The sequence below is a fragment of the Onychostruthus taczanowskii genome, unplaced genomic scaffold (genome assembly GCF_017590055.1).
Source record: "Onychostruthus taczanowskii isolate IOZ18803 unplaced genomic scaffold, ASM1759005v1 scaffold16, whole genome shotgun sequence".
Taxonomy (NCBI): Eukaryota; Metazoa; Chordata; class Aves; order Passeriformes; family Passeridae; genus Onychostruthus; species Onychostruthus taczanowskii.
Window position 1 is genome coordinate 11076417 of NW_024498795.1, and position 16135 is coordinate 11092551.

At 40.5% G+C, this 16135-nt stretch overlaps 1 protein-coding gene across 1 annotated transcript; it reads left to right on the plus strand.

Moving 5' to 3' along the window:
• Positions 1-483: 483 nt before the first annotated feature.
• LOC121333181 (histamine H3 receptor-like) lies at positions 484-6332 on the plus strand. Its single transcript, XM_041399303.1, has 3 exons — positions 484-763; positions 3430-3596; positions 5268-6332. Exons 1-3 carry the CDS (start codon positions 517-519, stop codon positions 6051-6053), a joined length of 1200 nt encoding a protein of 399 aa, XP_041255237.1. The 5' UTR covers positions 484-516; the 3' UTR covers positions 6054-6332.
• The last annotated feature ends 9803 nt before the right edge of the window (positions 6333-16135 follow it).

Sequence of the window (16135 nt, forward strand, 5' to 3'; positions counted from 1 at the left end):
TATCTCTCTGTTATTAACTGTAAAATTTAAAAAGTGATATAGCAGCAAGTGCAAAGTGTCTACATTTTACTGTAAGGGAAATAGAATTGTAATAATTTTAATCCTGTTCACCACTGTGGAGGTGAAAATGAGATATGGTTTTAGCTTCAGCACAATTTGATGTGAAAAACCACTCACACATTGCTAATATGTAAACTGCTTGACTGTGAAAAGAATTATCTTCAGACAAGCTTTTTTGACATTAGTAGATAAAGATCCATGTCCAGGAAGGACACTGATTATGAGGTGTCATTTTTAAGGCCAATACCTATTGTCCAATACCTATTGGCATTCAGATCAAGAAACGCCAGAGAGCCCACGTCTTGAAGCCTTGTGTTAAAATTTTTTTATATTGCAAATCTTTTCTTGTTATGTTTCAGTATTCAGCCCAGCCTGTTAATAGACTTGTCTCAACCTTTTGGATAACTTTGCCAGACACAACTTCCTTCCCAGACTGACCTCACCTGGATACCCACCATGCTCAACAGCACCGCCGAAATTCCGCACGCGGCTGCGACGTGTAACGAGACTTGGCCCACGCAGTCGCCGAGCTCCGAGTTCTCCCTGGGTGTGTTGGTGCTGCTGGCTTTCCTCATGGTGTTGCTGTGTCTGCTGACCATCCTTGGAAACATGCTGGTGATCCTTGCTTTTGTTATGGACAGAAACCTCAGGCATCGGAGTAACTATTTCTTTCTGAATCTTGCTGTTTCTGACTTTGCAGTGGGTAAGTGAGAGCTGTGGAGCCATGTGCTAATTGTGTTGTAGGACTCTGAGGAGAAGCATTGGTGTTTATTGTCCATGTGTTTTCTTCTGAGAACTATTTCCCAGCTGTGTCTGGAGGAAGGATGTGGAATGGTGGAAGCTGCATGAAGTGTTTTAATAGCCCAATATGTCTCAAAATGTATTATAATGAAAAATGCATTCTTTTTCATATAAATACTTTTAATGTTGATTCAAAAAAAAAAGGAGTGACTATTATATGCGAATACTTCTTGAAGAGGTTGTTTGCTGCAGTTTGTCATTTACCCTTGCCTCTCCAAATATAAGGTGTTCATCACACTCTTCAGAACAGCTTATATTTGACAGCTATGTGTGATACATCCAGGTACATGAATTACTCTCTCCATAGAGTACATAGTAGATAGTAGAGTACATAGTAGAGTACATAGTACTAATGGTTTATTAATGTATTACACTACAGTGAGACACTTTATTGCCAGGACTTTTTACTGGTTTCAGCTTAACTCAGGCTATTGATCTGATGCATTGTTTGATACCAGTTTGACATCCTGCTGGCATCCCTCATCTATATTCCTAATTGGTCTCCTCTTCCCACAGCAACACTGCAAAAGTCCAGGAGAGTTTGTTGCTGGAGCTGCCATGGATCCAGTCCTGGCTGGTGATGCCAAGTGAGTTTGATGGTGGAGTGAATGCCTTTTGCAGCACTCCTCCGTGGCTGAAGCCAGGCAAAGCCTGACAAAACCACAGTCCTGTGGCAGATGTGCCAGCAAATGTCTTGACTTGAGGCTGGCAAGGAGGTACTTCTGCACACAAAGGCTTTCTCTTCAGGATGGTCACAGACACCAGCATTTACTGAACCGTGAGAAAGGAAATCGTGGCCAGAGACCTACTGTACTTCTGACAATACCATCCCCCCAATGCTGTTCCTTTGTCAGTGCTGGGTAGTGAAGTGTATTAGTTTAGCCTTTAAGGTTTTCCTTCATTTGTACCATTTATAACACATGTTGCCTTATTCTGGGACTTGCCCCATGGGGCAGAAAATGATGCATATGGTGAAGCCTTTGCTTTCCTGCTAAGGCAGACAATTTGCTGGAGCTGCTATTTCATTGCTCAGGTCTTCTGCAAAAGTCTGTTTCTCCTCATATCTCATAGTTTAGTCAAGAGAATTAAATATCTACCTTCTGCATCCGTACTTTGTGGCTGGTGCCTCATGCATTCTTAAATCAGCCAAGAGGAAATGATTGCCATCAGTACTAGATTGGCCTATACAGACTGTAAATCTAAGATTTTGTCTCTGATATTGGTCAGGAAATACTTTATTTTCTGAATTTGCTGTGGGGTTGGTTTTATTTTTTTTTAGTTTATTAAAAGTCTGGAATATTTACAGGGATGTGACTCATGTCTTTTGTGTCCACCAATTAGTAAAAGCAAGAATAGCTTCAAATATCAATGCTTAAAACCTGGGGTTTGCCTCTATATTTATTTATATATATATATTTATTTTGAGCTATTTTTATAGCTCAAAGCAGTCATTACTTTTTGACATGGTGCCAAACATTGATCCCATTGAAGTTCATGAGAACAGTAGCTGTTATCAGCAACCATGAAAAATGAGTATTTATCACCAAAGTGATGCTGCTTGTATTTAAGGAATATGTTAAAATAAGCCATCAGTATGGAAAGCACTGAGCATTTCCTGGTTGGCAGCAGTCTGGCAGCTCTTTGCCCAAAGTTTTGTAGTCAGTGGACCACATCACACTGGATATGTTTAGTAACTTCTAAGATCGTGACAGACTTGTCAAGAAAGGAATCATCTGGAGAGTTTTAAATGGATCTTGATGCAGCATATAATTTTCTCTTTGTCTCTGGTAGATTGGTGTTTTCAGGAATGTAAAATCAGCTATAGCAGCACACTTTTGAAAGAATATTAGTGTTAAAATAAAGAAGTTGCTTGCTTAAAAATAGAACACAAACATGATTTTCTTAATAAAGTACTTCAGTGGAAGGTCTGTTGGACAAAACACAAATTTAACAAACCAAAATAGTTCTAGAGTTATTCTCAGGTGGAGAAGAAGCATGAAATTAAAACGCTCCTTAAAAATGAGAGTTTCATACTTCTGCTGTGTCTGCTCTATCTCTGGTAGAGCACCACACAGACTGTCCAATATATTGTCTTCAGTTTACAAATGCTAACCAATTTTGCAGGAATAACTGCCATTGGCAACATCTGCAGATGTGTTTGAGGGAAAATTCTAATACAGATGAAAGAATAGAGGAAATAAAATGATGAGGTTACTTATCAGACTGCAACCACAGTGCATATATGCTGCAGCACTAATTTTATACCTTTAGAGAGTCTAAGTTGGTTAGACTTGTATTTTCCTCTTCAGTAAATCCTTTGCTGAATTGCTTTCGGCTTATTCTCAACAATAAGCATACATAAATCACACTAACATCTAAGACATAGAAAGTCACCATCAGATTTCATGAGAATTTAGGAACTTATGTATATAAATTACATATTCACCTTAATAGATTTGTTGGTTTTTTTTTTTTTTACCCAAATGCCAAAACAGTGTGTCTCTCTCTGCTTCCAGGAGTTTGCAATCCCTATGAACCTCATGGTGTCTTTCTGGTTGCTTTCTGCAGGTGTGTTCTGCATGCCCCTCTACATCCCTTACAGCCTGATGGGGAAATGGCACTTGGGAAGAGGAATCTGCAAGCTCTGGCTGGTCATGGACTATCTCCTCTGCACAGCTTCAGTGTTTAACATTGTTCTTATCAGCTACGACCGTTTCCTGTCAGTTACTAAAGCTGTAAGTAACCTGTTTAGAGCGTCTCTAATTTTTTTCCTTGGATGGTTATATTCACCAACCTTTGCCATGATGAGTATAAGATCAAATTTAACGAAGATAATACTCCTCAAAAATATACTAGGCATGTGGTGATTACTAGATATTTTTCAGCCAGATGGGATGAATATTCTACACTGGGCATGCTTCACTGCAGAGCTAGTCAACCAGGAGTTTCCTCACAATTTCTGCTCAAGCTGCTGTCACGTTACTGCCTGAGGAAAAGCAGTTTAGGGGGTAAAAAGGGTAAGGCAGCAGATTGGTAAAAAAGGGGCAGGGAAAGAGGAAATTCAGAGTAAACTGGATTTGAGTTCGGACCTAAAATCAGGCATGAAAGTAAATTACAGTGGAGCTAGGGCAGTAAAATCAAGGACACTGGGGAGGGTGTCTAGGCCAGACATGTGGTCAAAAATTATTCTGGATAAGACTGGGAGGAAGAGCAAACAGGCAGAAAGTGGAACAAAGGGCAGACTGCAATCGTTGCCTGTAGATATGCATCAATAAACTCTTCATTGTGTCTGGAGCAGAACCCCAAACTTCAGACACATTCTGTTTCTGCTTGCTGCAGAGAATTCTACACACCTGGTGTGAGCTCTGTGTCTTGGGCCATGCTGGGGTGGAGGCCAGCATTTCTCACCAGCCACACTGTTAGCTCAGGTGGCAGGGAATGTCACAGCTCTTTTGTGTGTATGAGATTGTCAACATAACTTCAAGCAATAGAATTTCAGTCTTATTTGTCGTAAGTAATTTAACATCCTATAACTGCCTTCTTAATAAATTTTATTATTTTATTCTATTTAAGGAAAAAATCTTGGAAACCAAACACCAAAAATTTTGGTGTGTAAGAAACCTTACACTGGAAAGCCAAAGACTCAGCATTTACAAATTGCAAAATTCAGAGCACCTATACAAATGCAATTAAGACCTATGAACATTTGTATGATAGTTCTAGTGACATTAACTCAAACTTTTGTTATCAATTGGATGTCTAAGCTTGCAGAATTACACATTCATCGTGTGAAAGAGATGTGAGCCACATTGTATCTATCTGTTCTGCAACATATAGTGGAAAATACATACTGGCCCTGGAGTGGATGTAGAAGGAAGAAAATGGGTGATTTTTTTAGTTTCATCAGCTGTGGTGCAGGTGTGGTGTCTATTCCTTCATCCTCATGAATTGTCTAGTAAGAAATTTTCTTATAGGTTAAATCTATGTGCCACCTTTTCTGTTGAGCACCATGATGCCTACAGTTATTTGTTTGTAAAATGCTGTAAAAAGCAGTGCAGTTTCCAGTGAGTGGGAGTGAAGGTCCCAACAGCTACAAAGTGCTAATTCCTCTGGCAGTTCAGACCATAGGTATCTCAAACAAGGCACACCAAATTATTATGTATTGATGGATGATCGTGTTTCATGCCCTGGACCTGGACCCTGGTACAGTGACATTAATTTGTTAATGTCAACCCTATGCACTGCCAGCATCAATGAAATAAACATGCTTGGGTGAGCTTCAGCTGATCAGCACAGCCACATCTCTGTATTACCAAGTACCTCTTGAGATCATTTCCAGCTGCTTCTCCTAGTCCCAAAATGGGTCTCTACAAGTCTGAACTTGTAATTTATTTTTTCCCTCACAGGTATCTTACAGAGCTCAGCAGGGAAAAACATCCAACCCTGCCATCAAGATGGTGGCCATCTGGGTCTTAGCATTCCTCCTGTACTGCCCAGCCATCCTGTTTTGGGAGCAAGTGGCCGGCCAGAGCGTGGTAGCGGTGGATCAGTGCTACGCCGAGTTCTTCAACAACTGGTACTTCCTGCTGTGTGCATCCACCCTGGAGTTCTTTGTGCCGCTGCTCTTGGTGACCTACTTCAACGTGCACATCTTCCACAACATCCAGCGGCGCCAGCGGCGTGGCAGTGTGCAGGACTGTGAGCCTCCGAGGAGCAGCAGCCTGTCCTGGAGGTTTTGTGGCTTGCCGAGGCCAGGGGCGTCATCTCCTTCGTCAGAAGCAGAGGACAGTGTTTCTTCTTCCATGAGACCAAAAAAAGAGTCTTTGGGAACTGACTGCTCATCTCCATCCAGAGACAATTCTGTAACCCCAGAAAATGACTTTTCTGTTTCCTTCTGTGCAAAGACCAGATCAAAACTGCAACGGGACAAGAAAATAGCGAAGTCTCTTGCCATAATTGTCTGTGTGTTTGCCATTTGCTGGGCCCCATACTCTTTATTAATGATTATCCGTGGGCCCTGCCAGGGAACTTGTGTCCATAACTTCCTGTATGAAGCAACCTTTTGGCTTTTGTGGATCAATTCCTCTTTGAACCCATTTCTTTACCCTCTCTGTCATGTTAAATTTCGAATGGCTTTTCTGAAAATATTATGTCACAAAAAGTTTGCAACACTGAGATCAGGTTCTTTTTAGAAGGAAGAAGCAAAACTAGGTTCAAGAGGAGCTGGATGAGGGATGTAAGTAGGTAGTGTTTGAAATTAGATTTAGTCTTTTCCAGGAGATTAAACTAGTTGCAAAAATCTAAATAAGCCTTCTGTGAAATGTCCTCCTGCAGACAAATGTGCATGACCAAGGTTTGTGTACTTTTTCAAGCTATTTAAATTGGTCATTTAAAGGCTATTGCCTCTGTCTGACTTTTCCTAGTAGTCTGTCCACTTTATCTTAATTCTGATTGCTGAAAATGTTGTCTTCAATTGAAGTACCTCTTATATTTGTGTTCACAGGTGACATTAGTTAAAAATACAATAAAATTGTATATTACCCATTGGGTCAATAGTATTCTAAAGTTGCTATCTTCTCTGTTCTTCCTCTTTTGAACAATTTGCATTCAGAACTTGATTTTTGTCTGTACGAAACATCCCGTGAAGTTATGATTTGTGTTTCCAGGCACATAGCAGGATTACTTCCTTTCACTAAAGGTTTTGGCCATCAGAAGCAAATAGGAACTACTTTCAAAAACTTGAATGTATGTGTTCTCAGCAGAGGGGCATCGCTCGCTATATTTGCTCAGATGCAGCAGTAGAGAATTCAGGTGTGACAAGCATTTATGTGGATGTCCAACTATTCTGCAAGAAACCAGACTTCTTCAGATGTAGTTTTGAGAGATCATAGAAAGAGAAGTATTTGTTCTTACCCCTTGTGGGGGAAAATCCAGTTCTGTTTCTGTTACAAGCCCTCAGCTGGAGGCTGTGATAAATGGTATATTTCTTACAGACTGTGTAAGGCTCTGTTTGTTTTTCTGCATGAGCCAGGAAAATGGCTGGCCTGGATGGCTGCCTGTAGTATGTGTGGTGAAAACTGAGAGAGCTTGGAGGTGATATTCTTTCAGTACACACTTTCCATACTGTTAAGGACTATTTACTTTCATGGCTCTGCCATTGCCAGGTATTAACTTCCTTACTAAATAAACAGGTGTAACTTTAAAATGTGAATAATTTCTTTTCATCACACAGTTATTAAGTATAAGGCTAGGAAATAAATGGAAGAATGAAAACTAAAGGAATGTGAGAGGTATTTGGTGTCCATTTTATCTTCTGGTTTTTGTTTTTTTTTTTTGGTGTATATTCATATAGTATGTTAGTATATTTTACTTAGCAATCTTCTGAATGTGCTTCTAGGCTGAACTACCATTTAATCATAGTTATATGTTTTGCTATATTATATGATTATATTATAATTTATACTCTTCTATTTATACAAATTACACATGTATTCAGCAACGTAAGAGGTATTGTCTCTGACAATATTGTCTAATATTCAATACAAACTACTTTGAAGAAATGTTTTTTTCATTTTTTATAAGATTTTGGCCAGTGAGTTGGGCTAGTAATTACTGCTAGAAGTCAGCATTTGTGTATCTCCAAAGCATGTCAGAACACAAAACACAAGAGCCACCACACCCACCTGTTTTCTTCAAGCACAGCATGTACCAGTCTTTCACCTGCAAAGTTTTGTCATTCTTTTAAAATGCAACTTGTAAAATCAGTGGTGTTGAACACGTGCAAACAGATCCTTCTGTGTCAGCTTTTAGAGCAAATCCTCCTTAAAGTTTATAAGACATACTTTTCCACCGTGTCAGCAATGCTGAGTTAAAGATTTCATTCTGGTTAGCTTATCAAAAAGATATTTTTGAAATTTAGCTATTTCCATATGTAGATAAGAACACATAATCTTATATCTCTGACATGTTACATTTTTTTCTGTTCTTGCTCTTCCTTGCTCACATCTTTTGCTTTCTTCTCATACCACCCTGGTCTCTGCCACAGCTCTTTGGTACAGGCCACAAGAGCTGAGTGCTGGCGTCAACAGAGATTTATTTATAACGTATTTATTTATATTTTATTTATTTATATTTTATTTTATTTATGAATTCTGCAGCAGTGTCCTGTGCAAAGCCAAGGAAAGGCAAGTTGAGGTTAGTTGATACAAGATATGGAGGACAGGCTTAGGTGCTCTGAGGGGCAGTGAAACACCTGGTTCTGCCTCCATTTGGGCTGAGTTGACATGTTAGAAGTTGTCAGAATAAACACTCTAACAGCACTGTGCTTCTAGGTGCAAACTTGGTTTTAGAGGCATGGACAGATATTTCAGTAGTACCTCTGGCTTACTTTTGTCAGCTTTTGCAACTGTAGTGGGAAATAAATTGTGAATCTAGTTGGTCTTATCTCCCTCACTTTTCCTGAGCTACTGTTAGTAGGATAGAGTAGTCAGAAAGAAGCTGGTGGGAGAGAAAAATGGACTTTGTTTAGGTAAGGGGCTGGATTAGTCTCTTTATTCTCCTGATGTAGATATTATTTCCAGCAGAGAAAGGCACAGAATCATAGCATTGATGCTATGGTTTGGATTGGAAGGGACCTTTAAGATCATCTGTACTAGGCAGGGACACCTTCCACTAGAGAAGGTTGCTCAAAGCCCCATCCAGCCTGGCCTTGAACACTTCCAGGGATGGGGATGGGGCATCCACAACTTCTCTGGACAACCCATGTCAGTGCCTCACCACTCTTGAATTTATTCCTAATATTTAATCTAAACCTGCCCTCTTTCAGTTTAAAGCCATTGCCTCTTGTCCTATCACCACATGCCCTTATAAAAAGTCCATCTCCAGCTCTCTCGTAGCCCCCTTTGGGTACTGGAAGGCTGTTTCAAGGTCTCTCTGGAGCTGAACAACCTTCTCCAGGCTGAACAACCCCAACTCACTCAGCCTGTCTTCATAGGAAAGGCATTCCAGTTCTGTGATTATGTTTGTATCCCTCCTCTGGACCTGCTTCCACAGGTCAATATGCTTCTTATTTCAGGGACCCCAGAGCTGGATACTGAACTCCAGGTGGGGTCTCACAAGATCTCTCTACATTGTACTCCCTACCTTTCATCCAGGCTGTGGAAACACTTGGAATTGCCAGGGGAAGGGTTTAGACCAAGAAGACTCTTGTGGACAGTGAGTCCTTGTGGGAGCTGCACGAATAAGCTGCATTACTGGCCTAAGTGATGCTTTCATGCTCATGGCATGAGATTCTTCCTGCGCCTGCTCTGAGCCCATGGTCAGTGCAGGTCCTGCAAGCCATGGCTTGGGATCCATGCTGATGAAAGGCATCAGTAAGGCTGATGGTTAGAGGGAAAATCTGATACCACTGTCAGATGCAGATTTCACTTCTCCCTTGGACTGGTAGAACCATAAAACAACCCAAAATCCAGATGTGCACCTAAGACAAAAATTTAAAGTTGGGTAAAATATAGTGCCATGCTTTTTAGCAAGGTCTGGACCTTGGAGAGGTGGCTTTTGAGTTTCATTAGTGAACAACACCTTAGTCCTTCATGAAAGAAGTCTTATTTGGGCTCTAACAAAAAGAACTCATGAAAAGAACCTGTTGCTGAGAAAGCTAAGTCAAGAGCAATTAAGTCTTACTCTATTTGTGTGAGGGCCTTGTGGGCACCCAATAGAATTTAATTGCCTTGACTTGACCTCCCCTGGACCTGCACTCCTTACATCAGCCTTGGGCCCAAGAGCATCATGAAACTGGAGTGGTCCTCTCCTGAGATACATGAGTGCTTTTAGGCTGCTCTGAGCACTGTCTTCTGCATTTTTTTGAGGCATTAACTGAGATTGGCCTTGGACGCATCTTGAGGTTGCTGAGATGGCCTTGGACCCAGCTTGTCACCTCATGTTTTGTCATGTTCTGCCCCAGTCATGCCTGGGGAACTGAAGCCATCCACAGCAGCATAGTGTGTGATATCACTCATCTCTCAGAAAGAAATCACACCAGTGGGTGAAAACCCATCTGATCAAGGACTCTCCATGAGGTTCTCTGTTCTGTCAGTTCTGCCTGCAAAGGATCTCTTGCCTTCTTCCCCTCAAAAAATTCCAGATCCCACTCTTTACTTTTTTTTTTTTTTTTTTTTAACCAGTGCTATCCTAATACTTTATATCAATCTTCTCTTCACTTGTATCATTCAATGTTGCATTCCTTTTCCTTGCAGACTCACCACATTTCTTGTGTTTCCTGTATTACCAGGTTTCCCATTTTGCAACAGGTAGTTCCTGTTCCTCCATACTGTTGTAGTGTTGATAGATCTGCTCTGGCACATATTTCTCTGTGCCTTGCTCAACAGTTGCCCAGTCATATTGGCATGGATTTTTCACAAAACATAAAAGATGTTTTAAGCCAAGAAACACAAAAAAATTAATCCAGAGCAAAGAAATAATTTTTTTTTTCCTTTGGTCTTGATTTTAACTTGCATGCATTTATTTTAAACACAATGTTTTACTAGCAGTGATAATGAAGTGCATTAGAAACAGCTTTCCTAGTGTAAATAGGGTAACTGGCATAAAGTGGAGTGGCTGGATTTTTGTGTGGCAAAAGTGGAACAGCATCAAGTAATGAGAGAAGATTAAGGTGAAATTAAATTTTTTACTGTGCAATCAGGGAAGTGGAAAAAGCAGACTATTTTGTATATCACTGGTAATCACTAGGTATTGTTCTCTTGAAGACTTTCCCGCTCTAGCCTTTTTTTTTTTTTTTTTTTTTTTTTTTTTTTTTGTGATCTGGGTGCTATACTTCAAGCTGGATCAAACTCTCTTGCCTTTGAATGTTGGCACAGTGCTCCGATCTTCGCTTGTGTGTACACTTGTTAATTTACTTTCTCTCCTTGCTAAACAACTCTGCCCAAAATTTTTATCTTAAATATGCCCGGGTAGGCTTAAATATGCCTGGAAGGCAGGCACTGTGGGTATATCTGCTGGCTTTCCTTACAATAGCTTCTCACAGAAGCCTCATTTTGGCATTTTTTTTCCCCGTCGCTGTTCAAACCAGCATGTTCCTGCAGGTGTCACTAGTGCTACACGGTTTTTTTAAACCTTGCAAATCCGTGGGTTTTTCAAAAGGTGCCATTTATGTGCACAATCCTACATGATATGACACCAGCACCTTTCTGCTAAAACTGCCACCAGATCTGCTGTATTACATCTAATATTTACACTGCTGCAGAAAAGATTAGGGGAAGGGCTTATTACCTTGGCAGAGAAAGGAAGACTTTAGTCACACAGATAATCATAAGTCAGCACAGAACTTCTTTCTAAGTTGTTCTGCATAGAAATCATCTTGTGCTCAGAATTTGAATCACAGCCTTATGTCACCCATGGAAAAGGAGGGAGAGTCACAGTGAGCTGAGAGCAGGTCCTCAGCATTGGCTTGTCAGAAAAAAAGCCCCCTCTCTTCTGACATATGAAGGTTTTTTTCTCATTAAGCTATTTAAGCTATTCTACTTGTGGGCTGCTGCTAAAGAAGTCCATCTCTCATAGCCTTCATGCTGCCCTTTGTCAGCAGCTTTCTTTTGGCTTATCTTCAACTACCAGGGAAGCTGCAGCTTTGGATATGAGTACTTGGTTATGTTTCTCAGTCATTTCCTATGGATCAGAGCTTTAGCTTTGCTAAAGTCATTGGGGATTTACCAAGACAGTGAAGTTGTGCCAAACAAGAACAGAGAAGGCCTTTGCTGGATCTGTACCGTGGACAACTTCAAGGGAATCAGCTCAGCAGTTTTTGGGGATGGAGTACTTCCCCAGTAAGACAGATCTTGGTTTTGTCTTTCCCTGACATTCTAAAGATCTGAGCAACTTGATCTCCGTCTTGAACCTTTTGTACATGGGAAACTGTTTGCAACTGTTGAAATTTGTGGCATTCCCTGCTGGGACATTTACATTCAGCTGGTTCTGCTGCTTTTGACAAATGTCTGCAAGCAGAGTCAGTCCTCAAGTACATACAAAGATAGTGTGTCAGCGCAAATGCCTTCTTTACAGGACATGAGCCAAATTAGTTTCTGGAATAAAGCCAAGGAAGTTAATGGGCATAGCCTCTGAAGTTTAAGAGTTTATATTACTTGTATTCTATTTCTGTAATAATTTCTGGTGTATATATATCAATCAATTTTAAGTTTGTTCTACTAATGCCATCTCAGGTTAACTCACCACCTGACTTTTGTGGTACCATGCTGATGCACTGTTTCTTTCTGCACTCTGTTGCTGGATTGTTCACACTATTTAATGTCACAATATAATTTTTTCATTATTATACATCAGGTATAATGAGAGCAAATTGCACTGGCCTCTGACTCACCCCTTCTTACAGCCTTGCACCTGATGTTATCCCTCCTCTTTACCATGCTGGAGGTACTGGAATTAGAATGCTTCAAGAACCTGTATGTAAATGCTTGTAAGTTTTTCTCATGATAAGGAATGGCAGTGTTATTTTTAAAAATATTTTTTCCATCTAGCATTCAGATTTATGTCTTCCTTGGTACTTGAATCTGGGCGTATAGGAGACTGAAGAAAGAAGAGTTTATGCCAAAACTGAAGCAAAATGGTGATTTCATATCTTTCCAAGATTCTTCCCATGTCCAGAGCTTAGGCCCTCGCCCTTGTGCAAGTTGTTTCTTGTGAAGTCAGAGTTTTGTTGCTCCTTGGTAAAGTGAGATGGCATATCTGCACAGGTAGGAATTTTGAACCAAATGGGGGATGTGAGGAGAAGCTGCCTGGTAAAACAGCCAACAGACAAAAATACACCTCTGGTTTTGGTAAAGACCTTCAGCCATATTTCAGTGTCTCATCTCACATAGTTTCTTAGATGTTATAAATTACCTGAGTGAATCAATTACCATATAGAGATGTAGAAGATTTCTTTGGATGTATTTTTAATGATAAAGGGAATCAGCAGAGGGACAGGTGCAATTCAGTGATATGCTATATCCAGTTCTGGGCTGGAAAAGCTCTAAGAGTTTAAATAGAGTCTTTTTTTTCTTTTCCCCTCCAAATTTGCTAGATCCTTTTAAAAAGGAGGCTAGCAATGTGGTTGTAGTTTACTAGATTGCCCATTTAAAAAATAGGCTTTCCCCCCCCCTCATTTTTGATGTGTCATCTTCACAGAGAGGGAAAACTATGAACTAAACTTTTGTGCTGTTGATAATATTACAGATATCTGGCCAGGTCGTGGAGAGGGTACTACCTCCCTCACAGTGGAGCAACTTGAAGTCTTTCTGTAGTGATTAGTATTCCTGGAGTGTGTTTGTTTATTTCTGCGACTTGAAGCCTTTGCATCCTCTCCTTCCTTCCCCTGATCCTCCCAAAGCAAAAAATAACCATTCTCAGAGTTCTTGTGGGTGCTTCCTGGCAGACCTTGCTGTTAAGATCTTTTCATCTTGGGTTGTCTTTCTTTCTTGCTTCAGGCCATTAGCCTTTGCCTTGTCCCTTTTGACTGCCCTGCATAATTCCTGCCTCTCCGTGGCTCTTCCCAGTTCAGATTTATTAATTGAAAGGGAAGCTGCCTCTGTGGCACCTGAAGGGCTTCTGGCTGAGCCTGAGGTGGGGCAGCAGCCTGCAAAGAGAAGTGGCTGCCTGGTGGCTCTTGCTATCAGCTGTGCTTTGCTGACAGTCAGGGCACTTAGCCTCTAATTTAGCTTTTCTTAGAGGCAAAAAGCTCCACGGCTCCACAGCTGTGAGGTGAATTTGAAAGACGTGCCCTGCCCTGGAGAGAGGAGGGCAGAGGTGTGAGGTGGGCAACAGAGAACCAAAGGAAGCTCTTTTCCAGAGCTGGCTACCCTGAGCACAGCACCTGCATGACCCAGCCTGCAGGGTCTTCAACTCTAAATTATCTTTGCATATAATGACAAACATTGAGGGCAGGTTTATCTAACTTATGATCTTCCTCGGGCTTGTGTGTTCCAAGCTGGGTAATGTCTTCTGATTCTTTTTTTTTGTCTCTAAATATCAGGCTTTGGAAGAAAAAAGATCTGGGAAAAAGAAAAAAGAGAAAAAGGTAAAAAGAAATTCACCTGAAAACTTTTGCTTTATTCCTGCTCCAATTTATAGCCAAAAGGTATTTACTCCTCTTTAATACCTCAAATCAAGCTATGGATCTTGTCACAGGTGGCTTCCAGACATAATTTGTTTATTTACTGATCAAGGGTGAATGTGGTTGATTTGCTCACTGGAAGAGATGAGGGCCAGCATGGAAGACCTTTGTCTGAGCACACACTTTGGTTGGTTCCTTAGGCTGCCCCATCATCCCTACAGTTTTGGGGAATATGAAGGTGCTGCAGCCCATTTTCTCTTCTGAGCCATTAATTCCCTCTCCACTTTAATGTTCATGACTCCAGTAACATGAGCTGCTAGTCCTTTAAAGCCTCTTTTCTTTCCTTTTTTTTTTTTTTATTACTCTTATCTTTAACTGTCCTGTTTTTTTATTACTTTATCTTTAACACTGGATGTGTCCTTGGCACTTTGGAAAACAAAGTTATCTTTCAATCTCTGTGGTTTCATGAAGGGAAGAGAAAGAAAAAGCAAAACTACCCTTTATTTACAACAAAAGATGTGATAGAAGGAAGTGAAAAACTACATAATACTGAGTAGGGAAAGTTAAATTTCTCTGGAAATTAGGGAAGAGAAAAGGAGGCTGAGGGGAGACCTTACTGCTCCCTGAAAGGAGGCAGTGGCAGTGTGGGTTTTGGCCTCTTCTTCCAGGCAACAAAGGATGGAACGAGGGGAAATGTCCTCAATTTGCACCAGGGGAGGTTCAGGTCGGATATCAGGAAAAAATTTCTTCACTTAAAGAAAGATTAAGAATGGTAAAAGGCTCATCAGTGTGGAGTGGTGTAGTCACCATTCCTAGAAGTGCTCAAAATAAAAGGGCAGATGTGGCACTTTGGGATATGCTTTAGTGGACATGATTGTTTTTGTTCAAAGGTTGGATTTAATGATCTTGGAGGTCTGTTCCAACCTTACTGATCTCTAAGACCTGAAAAATAAATCAAAATACTAGCTGCAAGCCTATATATGTTTCACAATATATGTGGTTATTGTGCAATATGCCACTAAAACTCCAGTGAAGGACAACAAAATGATCGAGTGCAGTTATCCACACAAACTTCAAATATTGTGGGATGCATTCCTCAGTCATACAGACAAAACTGGTGTGGTGTTGTTTGATTATTCTTTATTATAATGGCCTGCTACCTCATAAACGATAAAGAGGAGTCCCCAAATTGAAGGGGTGTCTACAATACGGAAAATAAACTGTCTCTGAAGCGTGAACGTTCACATGAATGCACACTGCCTTTGCAAAGTTGGCTGAGAGCCACATTTTGTCATGACTGTTCTAAAACCTCACAACTTTTTAATAATATAAAGCCTAGACTTTTATCTGCATAAGTTTAATAAATATTGATCAGATTAAATGCTTGATACAGTGACACAGGGAGCTTAAGTTCTTCTATTTTAAGATCTTAGGTGAGCTAAGAGTTTAAGGTGATTTAAGGATTTTAGATCAGTAGAAAATAATAAATGGTCTTTAAATCTCTAACACAGCTTAGCTGCAGATTTGCAGGCCATCCTTCAGACATTAAAAAAAACATTAAGCCTTCCTCATGCAGCAGAGTTTTTGTCAAATCCAGCAGGTTTCAAAGTTGACTCGGTTGCACATTATTATGTCCCTCTCAAAGTTTTTAATGCCACTGAAATTGCTGTTACCCAAAGTTTAATTTTTCCCCCCCTCAAACGTGCATGAGTTTGGGGAAGCTGTGAGCAGTTTTCTTATGGCTTGGTCTTGCAGTGCCATCCTTGTAGTTAGACTGTACATGCCATCCAATGGAACCTTTCTGCTCCAAACTGTTTCCCTCTTCCATGGGAGGGGTCAGCTGGGAAAAGAGGCTGACAAGGCTTGTACTTAACAAGTTTTACTTTTTTTTTTTTTTTTTAATAGTTTCTTTTTGTGTGTCAGTTATGATTCTCCAAGGAAGTGAAAGCAGAGGAAGTAGAGTGCTACAATCCACAGTTGTTTTCCTGTGTGGAAGACTTCTGAAGCATGACAGATTTCAAATGGAGGGGAATGTTTCTGAGGCAGCAAGATGGGATCCACCATAATATGCCACTCATCTCCTCATCATGCCCTGCTCCATCAAAATGAGACAAGGACTTTTCAATGGCTAAGGGGATCCTGTCAGCAGCCAGC